The sequence below is a fragment of the Lampris incognitus genome, chromosome 12 (genome assembly GCF_029633865.1).
Source record: "Lampris incognitus isolate fLamInc1 chromosome 12, fLamInc1.hap2, whole genome shotgun sequence".
NCBI classification, from domain to species: Eukaryota; Metazoa; Chordata; class Actinopteri; order Lampriformes; family Lampridae; genus Lampris; species Lampris incognitus.
In genome coordinates, this window is record NC_079222.1 from 28,609,320 (window position 1) to 28,636,629 (window position 27,310).

At 40.5% G+C, this 27,310-nt stretch overlaps 1 protein-coding gene across 1 annotated transcript; it reads right to left on the reverse strand.

Moving 5' to 3' along the window:
- Positions 1-424: 424 nt before the first annotated feature.
- Positions 425-26,094, reverse strand: LOC130121531 (TBC1 domain family member 10A-like). The gene is made up of 9 exons (XM_056290366.1): positions 25,468-26,094; positions 20,016-20,115; positions 18,335-18,442; positions 13,939-14,045; positions 13,744-13,858; positions 10,596-10,661; positions 7,823-8,012; positions 5,414-5,568; positions 425-4,406 (listed from the first exon to the last, which is right to left on the reverse strand). Exons 1-9 carry the CDS (start codon positions 25,668-25,670, stop codon positions 4,005-4,007), a joined length of 1,446 nt encoding a protein of 481 aa, XP_056146341.1. The 5' UTR covers positions 25,671-26,094; the 3' UTR covers positions 425-4,004.
- Between the last annotated feature and the right edge of the window lie 1,216 nt (positions 26,095-27,310).

The following is a 27,310-nucleotide window of genomic DNA, read 5'->3' on the forward strand; positions in this document are numbered from 1 at the left end:
GTTGTGTATTCTTGGGCTGTGGCCAGTCCCTCCCGGAGAATAAGGCCTGTATAGATGCTGAGGACTCCTATATCCATTCAGAGACTGAAGGGAAATGGTTGGGCTGGGCACTTTGGAGGGTGCTGTGGGAATTAGCCCTATTTGAAATGCAAATTCCACACAAAGCTGAAAGACCCGGGGAAACAGGTGTCCGAGGAAGTGTGCTACTGTGTATGGATGTGAGGGAGGTTATGTGGTTAATGTGGCTGTTGTGGGGTGTTGAATGTTAACACTGTGTGCATTGAAGCCGACCCATTTGATTCTGTCAGGCGAGTCTCTCCTCCAAACACCGTCTTTTAATTATGGTGATGTTTATATGCAGACACAACATATAACACAATATGAGTATGTGTAAGAGGGAAAAAGGAAAACAACTCCCTTAGCATTTATTGATGTAAATTTAGTTTGGTACAAAAACTGCTTTTAGATACAAGAAAATGCCTCCTGATTTAATGAAGAGATTTCTGGGTAGCGAATACACTATATAGCCATGTGCTGTACATACGCTGAGAAATATAAGTAGTCCCTACGTTTACCTACAATTTGTGATCCTGGAGGATTCTACTTTAAGTCTGGTGAAGTAGAATATTTTAAAATCACTCAACACACTCTTGAGATGGCAACATTCCCTGATACTTGTAAGCATAACATCATTTAACATCTGAGGTTTTAAAAACTCGATTCAATCCACTGAAACAAAATGATTGGGTACAACACTGAACACGAATGAAATTTCCCAAATCTGGGTCAAAGCTCTATGGCACCCCCTACAGGACAGTGTGTCAAACTACTAGTATCAAGTCCAACTGGCTGGTTTGTGTCGGATGAATGTGCAATGTGTACAGTGGAAAAAAATATATATAACAAAATGGAAACAAAATGGAAATAATATCGGTTCAAATGCAACTAATTATACATTCAAATTACATTTTCTTCTTTAACTCATACATTCAACATCTAATTCCACCAGGTATGCCAGTTTACATACTGTAAACTGAGATAACTTTTGGAGATCTAAAATAATAATAATAATAAAGACTTCATTGCAAAAGTCGATGTTTCATTGCTCCTTTGGTAAATTCAAAAGTAGCTTCAATGTTTAATGGCAAATAAAAACAAAATGATTCCTGAGGGATAAAAATGACCTGTAGGATCATATTAATTATATTGTATTAAAAGGACAAAAAAACAAAAAATCAAATACCTTATATGGTTAAAAGGTTAACAAGACATTTGCTGTTTGGTTTATAAACATTATCATGTTAAGAGTTTGAAGTACATAGTGCAGAAAAATAAAATATCAAGTAATTATATTTGAGATTTTACATTAATTTCTTCACATTACACTTAGTTCAACATAAGTAAATAAAGACAGTCTCAATCAATGATTTGTCATCCATTTGACTTTTCAGCCCATTTTACTAAACAAAATGATCTGAAAAGTAATTATTTAATGTTAGTGTTTGTCTGACATGAACATACAACTCCTTTTTATATATCAAAAAACAACTCTTGGAAAGAACAATGTGGCAAGTTGTAAAGCTCAAATAAGAAATAAAGCTATTGTGCCAAAGCATATTCATCTGTGTTTCGTCTTAGTCAACAGTGGCAAGGATTTTTTCTTTTTAAGCCAGATGCTTTCAAATACACCTTAATGAAACGTCCGCATGTGGAACAGACAGAAACAATAGAGCATAGAACAGACTGCATGGTTCATTTGGAGGAGTCAAGTTTCCAAAATTTCTAAGAAAAAAACAAAATTCTCCTATAACTTGGGAAGTGGTAGCTTCCCCTGTGGAACCTTCTTCCGTAGTAAAATTATACAAGAACACTACACAGTTCCACAACATGATAGAGTATAAATATATAGATTTGTGTTAGCATCCCTAAAGCTGGAATTCAACCCTGCTTCACAACATAAGCACCTTGTGCTCTCTCAAACTCACACAGAATCATATACAAGACTTAAAACTGCTTGGGCAGTATACAAATTAAAAACAGTAGTAAAAAAACATCTTTGGTTGGTGCCAAAATTGTCCCTGCACACATCCTTCATAGGTCAGACAGCTACTTTGGGTTTTTTTTTTTGGTCATACAAGATTGAAGCTGGTCATGGCTGACAGCTAATCTGAGGATGCCCTGAAGTGTTCAATAACACTAAGCAAAAACCCTGCACTCATTGTTCCAGTTAAGACATAGCCCTATATGGTCGCATAAGCGAATTGTGTTCAATTTTGTGCAAAGAATCGATTCTTACAACATAGGATAAGTATGCCACTCTACGTGGGAAACCTAGTGACTATAACATGACTATCAAAGACAAAGTGCTAAATAGGTGTCCGGGTGGCATGACGGTCTATTCTGTTGCCTACCAACACGGGGATCACCGGTTCGAATCCCCGTGTTACCTCTGGCTTGGTCAAGCATCCCTACAGACATAATTGGCCGTGCCTGCGGGTGGGAAGCTGGATGTGGGTATGTGTCCTGGTCGCTGCATTAGCACCTCCTCTGGTCGATCGGGGCACCTGTTCAGGGAGGAGGGGGAACTGGGGGGGAATCGCGTAATCCTCCCACGCACTACATCCCACTGGCGAAACTCCTCACTGTCAGGTGAAAAGAAGTGGCTGGCAACTCCACATGTATCAGAGGAGGCATGTGGTAGTCTTCAGCCCTCCCTGGATCGGCAGAGGGGGTGGAGCAGAGACCGGGATGGCTCGGAAAATAGGGTAATTGGTCAAGTACAATTGGGGAGAAAAGTGCTAAAGAGAAGATTTCCATCAGTTGAGGAAACATATCAGTCTAAATCTTAATTACAACATAATCACAGGACTGCTTTGAGGAGCAAAGCAGCAGCCCTGTTGTTGGTTGGCAAGGATGTACCTCTTTATGCCTAAATTGTACATTCACTTTTCTATCACCTGGCCCAAAGAGTGGAATGAACTTTCGGCTTCAATCAGAACTACAGATTAGTTTCCTTCATTCATGAAATACCTGAAAACTTTCCTTTGTCAGGCCATCTCGATTGTGATTTGAATCCCCTACATCACTGTTTGTGATCCATCTATTGTGCAATTACACTATCTGCAATTGACGTAACATGTACTCTTGGCTATGATATGTCTGATACTGATTAGTGGCATTGTCCGGCTAATTTACAATATGAATCTCTTTTTCTTGGATCACTCTTGGTCATCTAACTATTGCACATGTCTTAATGCATGTTCAATAATCCATGTAAGAACATCAAAGAAGGTTGAACCAGTTCATCTGGATACAACGTATCTGTCACTCAGTTGAGTGATGAAACGTATCTGTCAATAAACGTATCCAGATGAACTGATTAAACTTTCTTTGATGTCTATTGCACACTTTCTGTAATTGCTCTTGACATGATATGCACTCTTGGCTTTGCTATGATTATTATTTAGTGCTCTAAGATGCTTGTAGGTTGACACGCTAATATAGCCGCTAATTGCCGAATCTTATAAAAATGTCTACTTTTTAAAAAAAAAAGAAGATTGTTTGATTGTTGTATTGTATTGTTGTTATCCTATGCTAAGTACATCGAGAGAGCCACGAAACTGGAGTCAAATTCCACATATGTGCAAACCTACATGGCTCATAAAAATAACTCTGATTCTAATTTTTAAAAAATGTAAGAAAAAGTGCACAAAAGCTAAAAGTGACACTGGACTCTCTCAACAGATAAAACCTCATACATGAGCAAACCAAAACTCTATTTGTCCCATACATACTCTTGCTCCCTGGGTATTAATCATTTAACGCAACATTCCTTCTAGGAGTGCTTGTTACAGATGTATTGTATTGTAGATTTTCAGTTTTGTTATGACACTGAGAAGTATGAAGATTTCTCCAGATTGACTGTGCATGTCATAACTGTGGATAAAATAAGATTGGATGGAATGCTTTATGTGTAAATGATTGAAAGATTCCTCCGAGTCCAGCTACAGGTACGTGTCATGCTCTGCGCTGCTCAGACTATCCCTGGATCCTCGTACGGCTGTGTCTTTGTGGAGAGGTAAGGGTTCGGTGGGGACAGGGTAAGGACTGGTGGTCTGTTGCGGGGGGAAGGCTGTGTTCTTTCTTTCTTCTTTGGTCCATTTAATTTCCGTGGCCTCCTCTTCTCCTTTCCTGTAACTCTTATATCCGAGGGGGGATTCCACTATAATGGTGGGGTTCTGTCTCAGGTCCTGTTGGCTGGGTGGTTCAGCTGTGATGATGGCCTTCGCACCATGCATCCTGGGAGGAGACTTGCTGCGAAGATCTCCATGATTCTCCTTCCAGCGCTGCAACTGAGTGAGATGTTCCCTCTCAATGTCTTTCTCTGACACTGGTAGCTCAATAATCTGAAGCACAGAGAGATTGAGAAATCTGTGGTGAGGATAAGCGGTTTGGATAATGGATGGATGGATGGCTGGTCTTCAGTTCCTGTGATCTATTGCTTTGACTGCAATTGCAACTTAGAAATTTTTCAATGAAAGCTAGTTGGTTTTAGGTTACATAACTTTATCTCTTCACTAGGTGGCAATGTTGTTGCCAGACTGAACTACTATACAGTTGCGTACTGGTACCTCAGTATCTACTTGCAAAACAATAACCCAATTACTGGGAGTGATTAGCTGAAGGCAATTCCTCTAATATCCAGATATTATTAAAAAGAACCAGTAAAAACACATCATTAGCTTATCTCGGGCCATTCATTCATTATCCAAACTGCTTATCCTTACTCAAGGGTTGTGGGGATGTTAGACCCTATACCAGCAGTCATTGGGCGGCAGGTGGGGAGACATCCTGAACAGGCCGCAAGCCCATCACAGGGCCAACACACACACACTCACGCACACATTCACACCAAGGGACAATTTAGTACGGCTGATTCACCTGACCTTCATGTCTTTGGACTGTGGGAGGAAATCGGAGCACTCGGAGGAAACCCGTGCAGAAACAAGGAGAACATGCAAATACCACACAGAGGACGACCTAGGATGACCCCCCCAAGGTTGGACTACCCCTGGTTCAAACCCAGGACCTTTTTGCTGTGAGGCGACCGTGCTAACCACTGTGCTACCGCGCTGCCTCATTATGCAGTCATGCCAAGCTAAGTTTTGTGCCTGTATATTATGAACAAACACTGCATCTCATGTCATGACCTATAAAAAGCCTAAAGAAATTGAAGAGGTGTACATGTACCAATAAATTGAAAGACATCAGGTGTCTTGATCATGTTATGCTAACTCTAAATTTGACCTTACCCCATTAATAATCAAAACAATGCATATACAGACCAAAAAACTGTCTTTTAAATGGGAATAATTTTCCATCTAATAAACTCTGTAGTTGAGCAACATCTTACCTCTCGCACTAGGAAGGCCTCCTGCATGTAGCGAGAGTCTATGGCCCTTAGCAGAGCCATTGTCTCATATAAACCTTGACATTTCTTCACTTTCTCCTGTGACCCCAGCATGCATCTCAGCAGCACTAGGCCCACGCGGAAGATGATCTTCACCCCTGACAAGAGTATGAGATAACAGATCACAAGAGGAAAGGTTGATTTTCTGTTTTTCACTATTTGTTGCATCAGTTGAGTTAAACATGACAAGTGAATTTACACCATTGAAAAAGTGATATCATCAAAGCGGTTTGATTATTGCTTATATTCAGTGGGATAGCAGAAAGTGAGCACATAACATGTTGCCACTATTTTGTGCCTTTAATTCTGCTATTCTCTCAAAAATATTACTCTAACTAGCCCTGCATACATGGCATCAACTCAGTAAAAACTTGAAAACATTCATCTGCTTTTGTGTGGTTGTTTGACTTTCGAAATTGTGCTTAATTTTAGAATATTCAACTTTTTTCCCCAATAAATTAAATAGCCACACACTTTGTCTTGCAAGATGATTGTTGCGTCACAGGCTGCTTATGATTTGTTATTTAAAAGGTGATGAAACCCCCAGTTTTTCTACCCCTCTGCAACCCACCACTTTAAGAAATGTAGTAAAATTGGCATGGAGATCAGCAATGGAGAGGGAGGGTCCAGGACTAAAACTGTCTCGCTCTCCAAAAACAACTGTGTGACAATCAAGGCTCTTCACTCAGGCCCCCAGACATAAGACCAGCACATGCGCCTGGTAAGGGCTCAGTGGCCAAGTTTGGAACTGCAAGTCACATGACGCCATTTGACCCAAAATGACTTTTCCCAGACACATTAAGAAAGGCATATGAAACCTCTTTAATTCAGTGTATTATTGTCATGTTTTACTATTATTATCATTACTAATATTATTAAATGTTAACCAGTCTCCTGTTTTTTGTTTGTTTTTTTGCAGAGAACTTTCGTCAAAATAGTGTACTAAGTGCATTAACAGTAGAGTAAAAGCAAACATTCTGAAATTTAATTAAAATGTAAAAATATAAAAAATAAAATAAACCCCCCCTTTTTTCTCCCTAATTGTACTTGGCCAATTACCCCACTCTTCCGAGCCGTCCCGGTCGCTGCTCCACCCCCTCTGCCAATCCCTGAAGGGCTGGAGACTACCACATTCCCCCTCTGATACATGTGGAGCCGCCAGCCGCTTCTTTTCACCTGACAGTGAGGAGTTTCACCAGGAAGACGTAGCGTGTGGGAGGATCACCCTATTCCCCCCAGTTCCCCCCCCCCCCAAACAGGCGCCCCGACCGACCAGAGGAAGCGCTAGTGCAGCGGCCAATTGTGTCTGTAGGGACGCCTGACCAAGCCCGAGGTAACATGGGGATTCGAACCAGTGATCCCCATGTTGGTAGGCAACGGAATAGACTGCCACGCCACCCAGGGGCCCCAAAAAAGAACAATTTTCTACTTTAGTGAACACTACAGTTCTTATGAAATATGTAGACTACACACAATATAATCACCATTTCCTGTTGTTTTTATAAATTAACTGCTGTACTCTTGTTTGCTTTGTTTTTAAGGTTAGGGTCACCAAGGTACCAGCAACATCTTACTACTCAACATTGTCTTGCTACTCCATCACTCGGAGAAGCAACTACACGAAAAGGTTTGTCTGTTTGTCTGTTAAGTTTATACTGATGTAAAGACTTTGCTTTATAGTGGTGTGTATTATTTTTAACACTTCATATTATCTTCTTAGTGTTTATCTTTTGCTATGGCCAACAACATAATATCACCCACAATGAAAGATCCAAAGAAGGATTTAACTAACATTTGTGTTATTACATTTTCAATGTTTTAAGTGGTTTCTATGATCATAATTAGATGTGTTTTTATATGAAAGATGTTTAAATACTTTTACTTGATACTGGACAAGATTTTAGTTGGAAGAAATTGCTGATTTTTACATAGTGGTGAGGTAAGATTCTAGTAATGGGAGAAACTAGGGTTTGAAATGAGGAAAGGTGACTATTTTTGAGCTACGTATCGCTTACTGAGGACGTAAAGAGCAAAAACAAACTCCAAATTCTGTCGAGAGACTTATTAGACCAATACCAAAAGGTGAAATCGTGCCTTTCCCCGGACTCGAAACCATATTGATAGTAGTCACAAATTCTTGGGATTAACACAAATTATGATTTGTCTTAGAAACAGTAGTATAAAATCAGACTTTAGATTGGCCAATATTTTTGTCAACATAACAGCATTATGTGACATGCAGAACTGTATAGATGGCTGTGACTGCATTTGTCATTTCATGACTGCAGTGTGCTACTTATTCATCATATAAAGGAAATGTCAGGGGATAATTTTGCACCAGCAAGATCTCACCTTCACAGAGGAACATGTCCCATATGCGCAGAACTGAGGCCCATGGAAGGGTCCTAGAGAAGGCACACATGAACCACTCTGTCATGTACAGGATGGGCTCGAGCTTGTATTTCTTTAGGTGGCCGTGGGCCACAGGAGACACCCGACGCAGCAGAGCATACAGGATCTCCCCATCCAGCTGTATTGCCTCCTATGGGGACAGCAGGGAAAAACAGTGAGCAAAGGCAAGGTTAAGAGGTGACAGAGAAAGAGAGAATGTACATTCCATTCCTTCAGCTTAATTGGATTGCCTGATAATCTAATCACCTACTGAGTCATTAGGGTGCCAAGTTAGGGACACAAGAGCTTCCAGAAGCACAATACTAGCTTGATACGCAAATTATTCATACAAAAAAACAAACCATTTTTTATACCTTAAAACTGAATTGAATTTAAAATGTAAATGCAAATCTCATATTTGATGGTCTATTTTCTATTTTCTATCTAGGTTTCATTTAGCTGTTGACTTGTCTTATTCAAGATCTTGAAATCCTGCAGTTGGCTGTGCTTCTTCTTCCACTGGAATCAGTTAGTCTACGCCAATACTGCATGAGAATTTTGTCATCTCAAACAGTGTTTCTCAAAATTGCCGTACACATGTTCGAAAAAAAAAAAACAACAACAATAGTAACTCTGTTCTCTCAGTTTTACCAAATTAAATGATCAGTTAAAGTATAATGAGTAATTAGATGAACAATTGACTTATTTCTTTTACTGTAATGAATTTGGTTAGCCAATATTTTTTATATAACCAAAAAAATTATTAACATACTTAACACTCAATCTCATTTTAGAGTCATCTGAATTCTAGGACCTTCGCAAGCTATGTGTAGGTCTGTGAAGTAATTTTTTGCTTTTGATGCACATTTTGTTTTTAATATTTATTGTGTGTTATTTGTTTTTATGTGGCACTGGGGTCCATGTGAAACGCAATGTTGTTACCTTGTATGTATGAGACATGCATATAGGGCAATGACAATAAAAGCAGTCTAAGTCTAAGCTCTGAATAATTTTTTTAGGAAGAGAAATTCTATAAAAAAATGAAAGAAAGTTATAATATTAAAAAAAGTTATACTTCTGCTACAACAAACAACAACAAAAATTAAATATTTAACCACAAGCAGCAATTAATGGGGTCCAAGCAGTTCAGAGGAGCACCACCTATTGTCAAATTCTGACCAAATGACATAGACTTGCATCTCAAGTATACTTACACATGACTTGGCATAACAAACGGTTCAGGACGAGCAAAACTTTTGATTCAAGACCAAACATTTTTTGAGCTAGATGCAAAAATGTAAAGCGGGCTGTAATAGCACCACCATCAGGCTGATTCTGACCAAAGGTTGTATGCTCGTATCTGGAGTATACCTGCACATGTGTATCAAATGTCATGATGATCAGTCAACAGAATCGTCTGTGCTGGCAACTGAAATTTAACTGTCTGATGGCAGCCATATTTCTACAGTCAAGCGGTCATGTCAGCTGTCATTAGGACGCTTGAGAAAGACATTTTTAAGGAAACACTGGGAAAATGGTTAAGAAGTTTTCAAAATTTTATTGATATAGCACCACCTGTTTCAAAAAGCTCAGGAAATTTGGAGGATGTTTGTTAGTCCCTAGTGATTGTGTCTCAATTTATTTATTTAATATTTTCTCCCGAATTGTACTTGGCCAACTAACCCACTCTTCCGAGACGCCTGGTCGCTGCTCCACCCCCTCTGCCAATCTGGGGAGGGCTGCAGACTACCACATGTCTCCTCCGATACATGTGGAGTCCCCAGCCGCTTCTTTTCACCTGACAGTGAGGAGTTTCATCAGGGGGACGTAGCACATGGGAGGATCACGCTATTCCCCCCAGTTCCCCCTCCCCCCAAGCAGGTGCCCCGACCAACCAGAGGAGGCACTAATGCAGCGACCAGGACACATACCCACATCCGGCTTCCCACCCACAGACACGGCCAATTGTGTATGTAGGGACGCCCGACCAAGCCGGAGGTAACACAGGGATTCGAACAGGCGATCCCCAAGTTGGTAGGCAATGGAATAGACCACTATGCCACCCGGACGCACCTGTGTCCCAAGTTTGGTGACAATCAGATATTATGTTCACAAGATGTGACTCGTTCTGTCAATACAAGCCATGCCCCAAAATTGATTGTCCTATTGAAGGCAAGATAGGTTTGACCTATCAACTTTCCTTTGAGAACTTTTTGTCATGGGCCTTTGAAGATGACACGTGCCAGATTTCGTGACGACTGGTTTTGGAGGAGTTCGAAAGAGTAAGTTTTTCAGAAAATTTAAAATGACGGAAAATTCAATATGGTGGAAATAAAACTGGGAATACAAGTTAGTTCCGGCATGAACCAAGGATTCGGGAGAAGTAAGAAATGTGATTATAGACCAAATGGTTCTTGAGATGAAGGCCAAAATGTAAAGTGGAGAGGCTGATTGGGCTGATTTTATATTTATTTATTTGTTTGTTTGTTTGTTTTTTTGTTTATTTTAATGACTGAATAATGGGAAGGTTTGGAAACTATTGACCAAGTTTGGTGTCTTTAGGCCTTGGGGTTTCTGAGATGCAGACACATTTAGGGCAGAAAATCCTGTAATAATAATAAAGGAAGAAAAACAGTTATTGGAACAAACACAGAAAGGTTCCAGTGGCTTGCTGCTTGAACCCCTAATAACAACATGGTAACATGTAAATAAGAATGACATGTGACTGCCTTACCAGTCCAGTACTGTAATACCCAGGAAGGTACTTCTCACAGATCTGAACAAGACCCCAAAATGCATCCTAAAAAATAAAATGGTTTTGACATTTAAAGCCAGAAGCAAACATTTCTGTATAGGTACACAAAACATTTTGCATTATTCTTACGTCTTGAGTATGTGTGAGAAAGGGTGACAAATAATAACTGACATTATCTATTTTTAGTCAGAGAAAGTTGAATCAGTTCATCTGGACACAACATTTATTGACAGAAAAGTTTCATCACTCATCTAAGTGACCTCTTCAGTCTCAACTGACTGCAAGTATCACCCCCCTTATAAACAATACAGTTGCATAATGACTGAAACTAACGGTCAGCCTCATATGCAAATAGGCGTGACCATTAACTAGAGCAGTGTTTCTCAACCCAGTCCTCAAGGAACCCCTGTCCTGCAGATTTTCATTGTAACCCTGCATAGGTAGCCCTGCTTGTACTTACTCAACCAATCATCTCGCAGCACTTAATTATGCAAGGTGTGCAACATCTGACAAAATTCATTGCTGATTGGTTGAATAACTACAAACAGGTACCTATTCAGGGTTGCAAAGAAAATATGCAGGATAGGGGTTCCTTGAGGACTGGGTTGAGAAACACTGAACTAGAGGTACAATGGTAATGTGTTCTATTCACAGAGGATTTGGGAATGTTTACAATCACAGCATTGTAAGATGGTGACAGATATACTCTCAGCCCCCCGATTCAGGGATGGTCGTTCCCTCTTCAGATAGACAGCCTCTTTGACAGTCCCTGTTCAAACCAGCATTCCTCCCTATCAAGGACGTGCACATCCTCATCCTTGAAAGAGTGGTCACTGGCCCATGGATGGGTGTAGACTGCGGAGTCCTGGTCTGACATGTTAGCTCTCCTGTGTTGTGCCATTCTTTTGGCCAATGTCTGTTTGACTTCGCCAATGTACAATGCGTGGCAATCCTCCTGGCACAGCATACTGTTGTTTGTGCCAGGGGATCCAGTCCTTGGGGTGGACCAATTTCTGGCACAGCGTGTCTTGGGGTTTTGAAAGCAACTGAGACGCGGTGTTTGGGAAATACACATCTCAACTTTTCCAACACTCCCACCACATATGGAATCACCACTGGTTTATGCTTACACAGCTGTTGTCCTTGTCCTCTCTTCGACTGGCTGGTGCACTGGTTGGGCATCTTCCTAGCTTTGACAAACGCCCAGTTAGGATAACCACACTTAGCCAGGGCCTGTTTAATGTGGGATTTCTCCCCTTCCCTGGCTGCTGTGTCGGTGGGAACATTGTCAGCTTGGTGGTTCAGTGTGCTGATGACTCCTAGTTTGTGCTCCAGTGGATGACGAGAGTCAAACCTTAAGTACTGATCAGTTGGTTTACGGTAAACATCAACAATCAAATGTCTCCCATCACCAATTGCAATTGCACAGTCTAAGAAGTCTAACCTGACATTTTTTACATCCTCCCTGGTGAACTTCATGTGGTTGTCCACAGAATTAATGTGGTTAGTGAAATGTGGTATGTCCTGAGATTTAATATTAACCCAGGTGTCGGCCACAAAAATCTGAACCAATGGCTAGGTGGTGTCCCTGGATAGGACATCAGAGTCATCTTTTTCACTTCTTCCATATACAAGTTGGCCACTATAGGTGAGACTGGGAAACCCATAGCACACCCATACGTCTGCCTATAGTACTGCCCCCTGTATGTGAAGTACGTGGGCTGAAGACCAGCTTCAGGAGCAGATACACTTGGTCAGTGTTAAGGGTGGTCCTATTGCTAAAGGTGGGGTCGTTTTGTATTTTCATATGGACTACCTCCACTGCTTCACCAACAGAAACGCACATGAAGAGAGACTTAATATCATAAGAGACCATTGTTTCATCTTCCTCCATAATTATGTCCCTCACCTTATCCACAAAATCCATAGTGTTCTGAATGTGATGTTCATTACTGCCTACCAACGAGTTAATAATAGACGCAAGAAACTTAGAGATGTTATAGGTCACTGAGTTAATCATACAAACAATAGGCCCGTAATGGCACATCCTGTTTATGTTTCTTAGATAACGCATACAGACTAGGTGTAGCTTCCCCTGGGTATAATATGTGGTACAAAATTATGTCAATAGCATTGTCCTGTTCTAACAGCTTCAGACAATCTGTCACTTTTTACTGGTAACCACTGCCTGGATCTCGTTTCAGGAGCTCATAAGTATGTCATTAAGTAATGTCATAACGTTCTCATGATAGTCTGCTTTGATACAACAGTGCATGTCTCTTTGTCAGCCGCAAGGATGATGATGTTATTGTCCTTACTTAGAATCGTGAGAGCATTCCTCTTGTCTGTACTGATGTTGGACGGTGGTGCCTTTGCATTGCCTCTGTGAATAGTACACATGGCCATCGAAACTCTAGTTAAAGGTCACACCCATATTTGCATATGAAACTGATCGTTGGTTTTGGTCGTTATGTAACTATTGTTTATGAGGATGGGGATACATGCAGTCAGTTGAGACTGAAGAGGTCACTTATGTCCCTTTTCCACCGCATGGTACTGGCTTGACTCAACCCAACTCAACTCGCTTTTTTTGGTTTTCCTTTGGGCAAAAGGTAGGGAATATTACTACAGCTTGTTCATCAGAGTGATGGCTGGTACCAAGTACTTTTTTTGGTACCACCTCGGTCGAGGTTCCAAGTGAGCTGAGCCAATACTAAAAGGTGACATGAACACACCACTATAAATAAATAAATAAAATATAAATATATGTATATTTTTAAACTAGTCAACACACCCACAAATGACCAGCGGGGCTTCGCCGTGAGGAGATACTATCTGCAGTGGAAAACAAAATCCCAAAAAGTAAAGCGAGTAGTCAATTAAAGTAGAGTCGAGTTTAGCCAGTACCATGCAGTGGAAAAGAGGCATTAGGTGAGTGATGAAACGTTTCTGTCAATAAATGTTGTGTCCAGATGAAATGATTCAACTTTCTTTGATTTTCTACCCTGGATTATTGAGCATGCATAAAGACATACCTATTTTTGGTGTCTCAAGCAGATTATGTAAACAATTTGGATAACCAGGCTACAGATGGTTCTCAACTGTGTATCTGTGTATAGGAGTTTACCTCTGCTGGCATATGCATGAGGAGTACAGCAGCAATAGGGGCCTGAGCCTGGCAGTAGCCCTCTTCTGGACGATGGAGAGTGTAGGCTTTCAGCACACGGAACAAGTCCTGCTGCCTATAAATAGGCAAAACATAGCTCAGTTTCTCACTCTGAATTAATCATAGGACATCATAGGACTTCAGAAGGCTGTTTACCCATGGCCTCCTCTTGCCACAAACATCTCATGGAAGGGGAACTGGCGATGAAGGTCCCTCTCTATCACATCCAACCACTTGGGATCTCCTGGCTGGCTGTCCAGCTCCTGCACATAGTTATACTTTTATTTACATTTAAAAGTTAAGGTACCCGAAAAGAAAATAAATTAATTCATACTGCTGTAATTCATGCTACTCATACATTAATATTGCCATATTAATACAAACTGTTGTAAAATTCAGAAGGATCTATGGGATGATTACATCCAGACTGAAGAATGAGATATTTTTAAACTTGTACATTGAAACAATCGAGTTTTTATTGATTAATTTACCCAAAGTCAGAAAACTATATTGATAAAAGTACAGATAGAATACTAATTGTATACATAGTTCACTTTAAATCCCATATCTATAACGCTTGTTACCCATCATCACCATCAACCATTTCAAGAATGGTTAGAATATATGAAATGGCACTTAAGGTTTTATCACAATCAACCTTGACCCTGGTGCCTGAGCCCCACTCTATCAAAATGTCTGGGGAGAATGCAGAACCAGAAAGTTAATGAGCCTTTTACGTTCCAGCTCGGTAACTTCCAACACTGGGTAAGGAGTTGAGGAGTCGTGTGCATGGCCATCATTTGTTTTTCTATTAGAGTTGATGCTGACGTCAGGACTAGAAAGTCTACAGAACAACCACAATACAACAAATGACAACATGCAATGGCATCCATTTAAGTACCGCACTTGCAATGCTTGCGCCAGCTGTATCCTCCACAGACCATGACAAGGATTCAGACATTTTTCGTTTTGTTTTCTGATAGAAAAAGACAAATACCTGCTAATTGAGATTTCAGTATGTGCAGTAAGATCAGTGCAGGATGTTATAATGGTGCCGTAGGATATCAACATCATATCAGATATGGCATCACTGGATGTAATGTGAATGGAAATATAAAATGTACTGAATATATTTAAGCCCTTCCACCACCACGATCTGGCTTTTATTAGATGGTGCCAAAAATCCAGAAATGAGCACGGTTTAGAACCATTCCACACCAAATCAGGGTCCGACATAACTGATAGCCCAATGGCCCAGGGCCGAAAAAAGATTATGCAGGCTAATCAGAGTCATGGGCAAGTCCCTTTAAACACTGCCTTTCCCGCCCTAGCGTCATTCATCCATCATACTCATTGTAATACTTAGCAGTACTCAAAAAAAAAATCATGAAAGAAACACACAAGGCTACGAAAAGAAAGAGGCGCTTTTGACCTTTGTGGAAGCAACAACACTACAAACCAGCGACAGTAGTGTGTTTTGTACAGTTTGCTGGCGATTCTTTGAAAAGGCCGATCGAGGGCATTCGTTTTTTGAAGGGACTGACAATTATCGAAAACATGCTCTCAACGCGGACGACAAAAGTAGGAACCACTTGCAGTGTATGCTAGCCGAGCGGAGGGCGGGCAATCCGTTATCAGCCCCCGCTTAACCTCTGGGCAAGACGGGCGAATACTGGAATACACGCACACAAAAAAAGCTATAAAAATAATGTTTAAATGTTGAAATGCTGTAAAAAATAATGCGTTGTATATAAAAATAAATTGTATTTTACTTGACATGTTATATGAGGAAACAATCATGTATAGTATTTTATACAATGAATAAATCACCAACATTATGGAAAAAAAGAGCTACTCCATTTTTTTGTCTGTGGGGCCAGTGAAAATATACAAGGCACCAGTAAAACTTTTATCTACTGACCAAGTGGGCCGGTGGGGGAAAAAAACGTTACGCTGGGCAATGCAAACCATTGACTAGTGTGGAAATCCTACTGGAATGGTTTCTTTCCATGCTCAGAGTTGTTCAGCCTTGCTGTGGAAACACACTGAGAGATGATATATATATACACATATATATACATATATATATATACACTACCGTTCAAAAGTTTGGGATCACATTGAAATGTCCATATTTTTGAAGGAAAAGCACTGTACTGTTCAATGAAGATAACTTTAAACTAGTCTTAACTTTAAAGAAATACACTCTATACATTGCTAATGTGGTAAATGACTATTCTAGCTGCAAATGTCTGGTTTTTGGTGCAATATCTACATAGGTGTATAGAGGCCCATTTCAAGCAACTATCACTCCAGTGTTCTAATGGTACAATGTGTTTGCTCATTGGCTCAGAAGGCTAATTGATGATTAGAAAACCCTTGTGCAATCATGTTCACACATCTGAAAACAGTTTAGCTCGTTACAGAAGCTACAAAACTGACCTTCCTTTGAGCAGATTGAGTTTCTGGAGTATCACATTTGTGGGGTCAATTAAACGCTCAAAATGGCCAGAAAAAGAGAACTTTCATCTGAAACTCAACAGTCTATTCTTGTTCTTAGAAATGAAGGCTATTCCATGCGAGAAATTGCTAAGAAATTGAAGATTTCCTACACCGGTGTGTACTACTCCCTTCAGAGGACAGCACAAACAGGCTCTAACCAGAGTAGAAAAAGAAGTGGGAGGCCGCGTTGCACAACTGAGCAAGAAGATAAGTACATTAGAGTCTCTAGTTTGAGAAACAGACGCCTCACAGGTCCCCAACTGGCATCTTCATTAAATAGTACCCGCAAAACACCAGTGTCAACATCTACAGTGAAGAGGCGGCTGCGGGATTCTGGGCTTCAGGGCAGAATGGCAAAGAAAAAGCCATATCTGAGACTGACCAATAAAAGAAAAAGATTAAGATGGGCAAAAGAACACAGACATTGGACAGAGGAAGACTGGAAAAAAGTGTTGTGGACGGATGAATCCAAGTTTGAGGTGTCACAAAGAAGAACGTTTGTGAGACGCAGAACAAATGAAAAGATGCTGGAAGAATGCCTGACGCCATCTGTTAAGCATGGTGGAGGTAATGTGATGGTCTGGGGTTGCTTTGGTGCTGGTAAGGTGGGAGATTTGTACAGGGTAAAAGGGATTCTGAATAAGGAAGGCTATCACTCCATTTTGCAACGCCATGCCATACCCAGTGGACAGCGCTTGATTGGAGCCAATTTCATCCTACAACAGGACAATGACCCTAAACACACCTCCAAATTGTGCAAGAACTATTTAGAGCAGAAGCAGGCAGCTGGTATTCTATCGGTAATGGAGTGGCCAGCGCAGTCACCAGATCTGAACCCCATTGAGCTGTTGTGGGAGCAGCTTGACCGTATGGTACGCAAGAAGTGCCCATCCAACCAATCCAACTTGTGGGAGCTGCTTCTGGAAGCGTGGGGTGCAATTTCTCCAGATTACCTCAACAAATTAACAGCTAGAATGCCAAAGGTCTGCAATGCTGTAATTGCTGCAAATGGAGGATTCTTTGACGAAAGCAAAGTTTGATGTAAAAAAAATCTTATTTCAAATACAAATCATTATTTCTAACCTTGTCAATGTCTTGACTCTATTTTCTATTCATTTCACAACATATGGTGGTGAATAAGTGGGACTTTTCATGGAAAACACAAAATTGTTTGGGTGATCCCAAACTTTTGAACGGTAGTGTATGTATATATATATATATATATATATATATATATATATATATATATATATATATATATATATATACATATATATACATATATATACATATATATATATACATATACATATACATATATACATATATACACACATATATATACACACACACATATATATATACACACACATATATATACTTAGCACAAAAAGTAAGGAAATTTGTGTTTGGTAGATTATTTCTTTGTTATAACAATGCTTCTTGGCAATAAATCTTATACCGTTGGAAAGCCTGTTTATTTGCCTTTTAAATGGTGCCACATTTGCAAGGAACATGCATTTGTGGGATGAGCAGCAGAGCTGAGTATGTGGGTTGCGCCCATGAAAAATTTGCCAAATCTTCTCTGCCAATGCCAAACAGCTTATTTTGCTGTTGCTATTGACTCTTGTTTTGAGCTTCTGGTACCCCAGGGGCTGACAATCAGGTGCCTGATATAAGATTTATTGCCAAGAAGCATTGTTACAACAAAGAAATAATCTACCAAACACAAATTTCCTTACTTTTTGTGCTAAGTTTATATATGATGTGTGGATACGAAACGTAATTGCACTGACATGTTATGATGTGGTCACAATGCATCTCCAACCAACGCTAGAGGTGGATTTCCACCAGTATTTGTATGTGATTAACCCCTACCAAAATACAATCCCTCACCCGTGATACATGCTGGTGACAGGTGGAAAAGGGGCATTAGGGTTAAAGTATGATGAAAAATTATGTTTTTATACACATTTTCCTAAAAGAGGAAAACGCAATCTGACTTTTTCAGGTTTTGCCAGAGCACTGAGACCCTATATTTACAACTGACCTGAAATGTGCCCCGATTCTGCTCTCTTTTCACCTTTCCCCCACAGAGGTAGAGCCAGGCCCGGCCTCGCAATGAAGGAGGTATCCCTTTCTGACAGCGCAGCTTCACCTGTCAATCAATATACTCCTTTGACTCAGTACCATTTAGGGAAAAAAATGTTCTGAAAAAAAATTAATATATATATACATATACATATATACACACACACACACACACACACACACACACACACACACACACACACACACACACACACACATATATATATATACACTACCGTTCAAAAGTTTGGGATCACCCAAACAATTTTGTGTTTTCCATGAAAAGTCACACTTATTCACCACCATATGTTGTGAAATGAATAGAAAATAGAGTCAAGACATTGACAAGGTTAGAAATAATGATTTGTATTTGAAATAAGATTTTTTTTACATCAAATTTTGCTTTCGTCAAAGAATCCTCCATTTGCAGCAATTACAGCATTGCAGACCTTTGGCATTCTAGCTGTTAATTTGTTGAGGCAATCTGGCGAAATTGCACCCCACGCTTCCAGAAGCAGCTCCCACAAGTTGGATTGGTTGGATGGGCACTTCTTTGAGCAGATTGAGTTTCTGGAGCATCACATTTGTGGGGTCAATTAAACGCTCAAAATGGCCAGAAAAAGAGAACTTTCATCTGAAACTCGACAGTCTATTCTTGTTCTTAGAAATGAAGGCTATTCCATGCGAGAAATTGCTAAGAAATTGAAGATTTCCTACACCGGTGTGTACTACTCCCTTCAGAGGACAGCACAAACAGGCTCTAACAGGTACTATTTAATGAAGATGCCAGTTGGGGACCTGTGAGGTGTCTGTTTCTCAAACTAGAGACTCTAATGTACTTATCTTCTTGCTCAGTTGTGCAACGCGGCCTCCCACTTCTTTTTCTACTCTGGTTAGAGCCTGTTTGTGCTGTCCTCTGAAGGGAGTAGTACACACCGGTGTAGGAAATCTTCAATTTCTTAGCAATTTCTCGCATGGAATAGCCTTCATTTCTAAGAACAAGAATAGACTGTCGAGTTTCAGATGAAAGTTCTCTTTTTCTGGCCATTTTGAGCGTTTAATTGACCCCACAAATGTGATGCTCCAGAAACTCAATCTGCTCAAAGAAGTGCCCATCCAACCAATCCAACTTGTGGGAGCTGCTTCTGGAAGCGTGGGGTGCAATTTCTCCAGATTACCTCAACAAATTAACAGCTAGAATGCCAAAGGTCTGCAATGCTGTAATTGCTGCAAATGGAGGATTCTTTGACGAAAGCAAAGTTTGATGTAAAAAAAATCTTATTTCAAATACAAATCATTATTTCTAACCTTGTCAATGTCTTGACTCTATTTTCTATTCATTTCACAACATATGGTGGTGAATAAGTGTGACTTTTCATGGAAAACACAAAATTGTTTGGGTGATCCCAAACTTTTGAACGGTAGTGTATATATATATATATATATATATATATTCATCAGCTGCCAAGTTGGCTATACCAACTTATAAAGGTACTTGGTATATACAGGTACTTATATACAGGTACTCACATGGACCTGTACTGAGAGGTCCATGTAAGGGTTATAAAAATATTTTGCTAAATCAAAGCAACATTAGAGGTAATTATCTCTAATACATTCCACAATCCAACAAAGCAGACCTTCTTGTGCTTTTTCGCCATCCATTTGTCCCAGCTGCCGAACATCTCTAGCCATTTTGCCTCACGTTGCCGCAGCACTTCAGGAGGAATATCTTCTGCACTGTTGAGATAGAGAGGTGGACAATGAAGCTGACATATATAAAACAGAGTTACTGATAGTCAGTTTAAGGAGTCTAGGGGTGAAAAGGTGGAAATTAAAGTAAGGCAGGGAGGGAAACTGGCAACGTTTCAATCAGTCTAACTGATTGAAACGTTGCCAAATAAAATAGCATTTGGGAGCAATTTAGTCTGCAGACCTTTCTCCTTCATTCCAGCTTTGCTATTTTTGTCTTGCACATTATTATTTCCCGGATGTGTGCATACGTAGTTCCTCTTCTGATGTTTTCCAGCACGGAGTCAAGAAATTGGTGACAAGACTGTAGACCGAACAAAGATTACTTGCAAGCTCTGCCGGCGCACTACGGCTCACACAATGGCCAACACCTCTAACATGCTCTACCGTCTACAACGGCATCATAAGGAGACGCTACAGTCGTCACCTGATAGATTAGGAAAAGGTCAAACAACTTTCTTTTTTTTTTTCAAGAGTTTACCTTTATTAGCAATTCAGGAATAAAAATACAACCCTTTTAATAAAATAGTATTGTGTTTGATGGGAGCTTATCAGTGGCCTGGGTGGGCTTAGAAGTGTGTTTACTTATCTAGTTGTTGGGATGCCACATCAAACTGGCTTATACAGGCTATATGATGTGAACTTTTAACATTAGTAAAGTAAAATAAGTAACAGATGTTATTTTTGTATACTGTTTGAGGTTTCATAAGTTCATGCCTTTTGCTGCTGCATAAAAATAGCTTTGTCGCAGCAGCCATCACTCTGATGAACAAGCTGTAGTAACATTACACTTTTATGGAAGATGGAAGATGGCGGCACAAATTCACGTTTGTGGCAGTCTCACCCAGTACCGTCTATGCAGTGTCTTTGTCCACATCTACGTCTAAGTTTATCTTCGTTTGATGGCTAGGAGAGCTGGCGTTGGATCGGCTGGCAGACCTCAGTCTGCTGCATCCTGTGGGCCCAGGGACCACGGCCCTGCCTGGAGGAAACACCAAGGGCGGTCTGACAGGACGCGGAAGCAGAGCAGGCTAATCTAACTGATAGCCCATGCAGACCGGCAGTTCCGATAACACAGAGGGCGGTCTGGCAGCGGCCTTGCCTAGCATAGACTGTGTTTTCAGCGTCGCCGTGTGGAGTGTGGGGAGGTGTGTTAAAGGTGTCTGTTTCTGGCTGGGAGAGCTGGCGTTGGATCGGCTGGGGGAGCCTGGTCTGCTGCGTCCAGTGGGCCCAGGGACCACGGCCCCGCTGGGGCTGCGCCTGAGGAGGAAACAACGAGGGCGGTCTGACAGGACGCGGAGGCAGGGCAGGCTACACCAACTGCTAGACCACGCAAACCAGCTGTTCTGATAGTCAACCTGCGTTCGATCACTTGGACATTGATTTTGTTTTTGCTGTGGGGTGGGGGATACTGATATTTCGTTTAATTTCATGTACGCAAGTATTTGAAATGAAATGAAAAATAAAGTGTCCCTCATTCCTGATCATGTTTGTCTATCATTCGTGTTGTTTGTAAAATGTGTGCCAAGATGGATGCCTTATCTTACTGCAAACTAAATCTACCTACAGGTACAAATAAAGTAACCTGAACCTGAACTATACAAAGGCAAAATACAGCAACTTCTATTAACGGGTCAAAGGTCATCAAAAGGTTAGAAACTATTTTCGATAAGTTTAGGCATCATTTTGGCAAGAAATCCTTATATATACGTATATAGATAGATAGATAGATAGATAGATAGATAGATAGATAGATAGATAGATAGATAGATAGATAGATAGATAGATAGATAGATAGATACATAGATACATATGTGTATATATACGTGTGTGTATGTATATATGTATACGTATATACATACACGTATATATATACACACACGTATGTATATATATATATACGTATGTATATATATCTATAGATATAGATAGATATAGATATAGATATATATAAGTGTAGTCTGTCCTCCTGTCAGGTCTACAGGGTGATGGTGGTCACGTGGCTGGGCTGTTCCGGTGGCATCTGGACACTCCTTGGCATCCTCCTCATCATATTCTTCATATATTTTTTAATCCCAATCTAATTCTGTTATCGTCTTCCAATGTTGCATTCTGTAAATTGTGTACAGACAACATCCATTGCACGTTGCCCATCTTGGGAGAGAGATCCCTCCTCTATTGTTCTCCCTAAGGTTTCTTCCTATCTTTTCTCCCTGTTAAAGGTTTTTTTTAGGGAGTTGTTCCTTATCTGATGCGAGGGTCTAAGAACAGGATGTTGTGTTGCTGTAAAGCCCACTGAGGCAAATTTGTAATTTGCGATAATGGGCTATACAAATAAAATTGACATGACTTTGCCAAATTAAATATGCGGATCATAAATCAGATTTCCATACCGGATCGGTCGAGGCCCGGGTTACCAACGACTGCCACCAGTACTGTTTGCCAGCAGGGTGCCGGTGTATTAAGTGCCATCAGTATTAGGTTGCTTGGGATGTGTGATAGTGTTAGCATTAGCAACATAAGCAACTAGCGTTAAACTAACCTTATTTACAGTTCAAACAAGTTGAATGGAAAATAAATAAAATATAATCTGAGCCTTTATTTATCAAAGATGTTCATACAACACAAAACACGGGCAACTGGTGACCTGACTGCTTGATGAAGCAGCATTGCAGCTACAGTGGCACTCCACCATTGAAGCCAAAATAAAATGTTGTTGTTATGCATCTAGTCCCAGTTTTACTCTCATGGTAGCAATTTTTTCCTGAATACTACTAATTTTTCCTTGCAACGACTGACTGCCATCCTGGATTTTGACAAAAAAAATTAAAAATAAAAAATCCCTTCTTCTTGGTTTCTATTGCCGTGCATTTGGGTTGCTGTCTCTAGTTTTTTTTTCTCCCCCTTCTCTCCCCAGTTGTACCCAGCCAATTACCCCACTCTTCCGAGCTATCCCAGTTGCTGCTCCACCCTCTCTGCCGATCCGGGGAGGGCTACAGACTACCACATGTCTCCTCCGATACATGTGGAGTCGCCAGCTGCTTCTTTACACCTGACAGTGAGGAGTTTCACCAGGGGGACGTAGCACATGGGAGGATCACACTATTCTTCCCAGTTCCCCCTCCCCCCTGAACAGGTGCCCCGGCCGACCAGAGGAGACGCTAGCGTAGCAACCTGGACACATACCCACATCCGGCTTGCCTCCCGCAAACACGGCCAATTGTGTCTGTAGAGACGCCTGACCAAGCCGGAGGTAACACCGGGATTTGAACCGGAGATCCCTGTGTTGGTAGGCAACGGATTAGACTGCTACGCTACCTGGACGCCCTGCTTCTAGGTTGATTTCAATGGTGTCCATGTCACTGGGCCAAAGAGCCTCGGCTGTGGTACCAACCTGTCACAGAGCTCTTTTAGACCTAAGAAACATTACTTTTTTCTCTCTCCTTACATATTCTCATATCAATGAATGGTTATCTCATTTATTGTAGTTCATATCTCTATCTTTAACAAAAATAAAGAATGATAGAAAGACAAATTACAAAGGACAATAAGTCAGGACTCTAATTAAATGCAAAATGGCTTTACTCTGAAAGGGCGAGTCCAATGTCAGTGTGTCAAATCCAGGAGGTTGACCAAATGCTTCCCTTAGCTCACGTTACACATCAGTGGCAGACAACATGAACTTTGTTTACTGTATTTGCTGAATCTATCAAACTGTTCATGTGACAGAAAAAAATGGAGGTCTGAGTTAAACAATATGTGAAGGCTCTACTTGGATCATAACAAATAATGGATTCTGTTAAGTGTTCTGCAAAGACTATTTATCACAAAGTGTATTTATGAAGTCTATGAAATGACAAACGTCCCACACACAGACTTCCTGAATAGGGATGAGCCTAGTGGGTACAAATTAAGAGTATATACTCCAGTGATGACCACACCCACTAAAAATGTATTAATGTAAAACACCACAGACACAATTGGCTTAAGAAGAAATGAGAGTCTTGAATGAAGCGCAATGTGATAGTGTGGCATACACAACTTTTATCACTTCCTGTATTTCTGACTGCAGAGATTTGTCATGAGAGGTGGTGAGGGAGTGGGTGATCTCTTCCTTCTCCACACAGGAAATCTACCCAAAGACAACATGGTAAAACCCTTGCCATAGCCAGTCAAGTACATGGAAAATAGGAAGCCCTGAAAGAACATTCCCCTAGTTCTGGTCTCTAATATCTCCTACATTGCAATATATCCTAATGAACAACTAGGATCCAACACGATACAGTAAATGATACTAATATAAGCATCAAGGGTTTTGAACTTCTAGTAAAGATAATTATTTGGCATGTTTGAGAAGGGACAACAGTGCTAGTAAGTTTTAACAGTTTCATGATAAGAACTACAGCTAGGAGCAGTGCTTCTGGTAGAAGTATAATAAACATCTGTTCAAATGGGATGTGGATAATATCATTCTATTAATAAACAATATCCTACTAACATCACATTCACTGCATAACCTATCCCTGACAAAGACTGGTTAGGCATGTACACATTTTACCTTCAAGTGTAAGCTTGATAAGAATTTCGATAGGTTTCACTGATCATGCACTTCTTGAAATCTTTTCAAACATCTCACAATAAAACCTACAACGACTTAACTGAACGCGGTAGCAATGATAAGCCAGGAGTAGGCCAGTCGCTATCTATCTTCAAAATAGCAACCAATGTCTAATTTCCTAATTAGGAAACTTGTGATAAAGAGGATTAGCCGGGGCAACCTAGTACACAGTTCAAGGTCAATGCCACCAGTAGGGTTTGAGTACAAGTACAGTACAAGTTCAAGAGCATGTTGCATCCTGAAATGTTGCACAACTTCAGCTTACAATATTGTTTTGATTCGACCCACTTGTGTGCTTTCCTTATCATCCATTAATCATTCAAAAGTGACAGGGGCCACAAGTTACATACTGATTAGCAACATCGCAACTCAGGTTCACTGTTACTCCGCATGGTGGAAGAGATGGCATGAGGGGAGAGAGACAGTGGAGCCCAAAGAACTTGCAAATGTGTTCGACCCAACGGTGTACTGACGACCGGGTAAGTTAGGTGGTGTTCTTGTCCAGCTGATTTAGCGATCACGTCCAGCAACATTAAGGTGTGGCGCGTCTGCTGGACAAACGTGTCTGTGCGGAGAGTGGTTGCTGGCGCAGTGCTTTTAGATAAGTCAACACTCTCAGCGGATGGTGAGCCCTGACATGTCGGGCTCAGCTCACGTACACTGCTGTAATAACATATCACTGTCCAAATCAACGGTTTGGGTGACCATGCAAGACGACTTACTATTCCCCGGAGTACTGTTGGGCACCTCCTATGAATCCATACTTGTCCGCCTGTCTCTCTCCGGAGTCGGCATAGCCGTCCGCCTCGGAGTCCGATCCAAAAGTGCTTCCTTCTCCATCATCTCTCAGATTCTCCGAGGCGACTCTTAAACTCCTGCGGGACTCCGCCGACTGGAGTCCATTACTTCCCTCGACTCGTGCCATTTAACTTGACGCGAGCCTAGACACTGGCTAGTTAACCAACTAATTCACCGACTAGTTCAGCTTAACGCTTGAACCGATTCTTGCGAGTTTTTTTGATCGTGTGTATCATCTCCATGAGTCCGTAGGTTGGCGAGAGAAAGTTCAGCTTTAAATCAAATCGTTCACTTTGGTGAACCAGGAAACTTCACACTGACGACAGCTAAGCTAACGCTAGTTACCTATCCAAGGTAAACAACAGCCGGTAACGACGACGACGTCTCCCTAGCTGCTAACTATTGCTAAACGGCTATTTTCGGCATGACATCGTTTGTACGTTGAAAAATTCATCGTTGTCGTCGCAGGGTTTTCCCTACCGCCGGCTGCACGTTAGTCGACACGGTTAACAACACGAACCCTGGAGTTAACGCCGTAAGCGCCGCAACACTGCCCGAGCTAACGTACTGGCGTCACGCAGCTGTCAGGTGCCACGCTTCTTTTTCTTTTTTTTTAAAACCTTTATTTAAACAACTTTGACAGGTACGAATCTTAAGGCGAATTTATGTTCCATCAATATAGAATGACTGAGCAAAAACATATATATATATGTGTGTGTGTGTGTGTGTGTGTGTGTGTGTGTGTGTGTATACATATATATATATATGTGTGTATATATACAAATAATACATATGAGTCGTGTATGTAACAGGAAAACAAACAAAAAACAGACAAAAAAATAAACAGTAATGAAGGAAATACGTTACATTGGGCTCAGATTAAAACATATTTAGTGAAGAGAAATGATTTTTGAGCGTGTTCCTTTTTTCATGGGTTTTAAGGATTTTGAAAACATTTTTAGGTCAATCTTGAAAATAATAAACAAGGGTGGGGATTTTAAAAAAAACATTTGTGAATAAAATATTTTGTTATAATTATCAGGTTATTGATCAGAAACTCCACCTTTCGATCCTCCTGGGGAAAAAAACCCAAAAACAAACCTTACACTGTCAAGATAAGATGATTCCCTGTGACTGAATCCACTCACATTAAGCTGTGCATATAACGACTGGGCCACCTCACGACTGAAAAACAGATGATCTGTGGTTTCCACATCATCTGGCAATTATTAGTCTAAATTCAATTTAAGTCTTAAGAATTCGTTTGAGGGATAATTATCATTAAGAATATTAAATTGTACCTCTTTGGCTTTGGCAGAAAGAGGAAAAGATAGGTATCTAGTCCGAATTTTACATGCAGCCCTTCTCACATAATCTTGTAAAATATATCCTCTTCTTGGTAGGCCTGGATAGATTTCGTTTGCCAAGACTGATTTTTGAGTTTCATCGTCGCTTTTTATCTTTCATTAAAGTAAACATTTCCAAACATAAAAGGATGCAATTTGGGAATCATCTTAGATTACGTCATATGTCCTTTTATAAGATGTAAGAGGTAAAGGGATTGCCTTCATTACTATATTATACTCTCTTACTGAACGAAGGACATCATAACTCAAAATATCCCCATTATCATCAAGCTGAATAACTAATAATGAATGAATGAATGCCTTTGTCATTGCACAGCTGTATAACGAAATTAACTGCAACTCTCTAGTGGTACAAACAAGATAAATATATATATATTTAATAAAAATTAAATATATACAA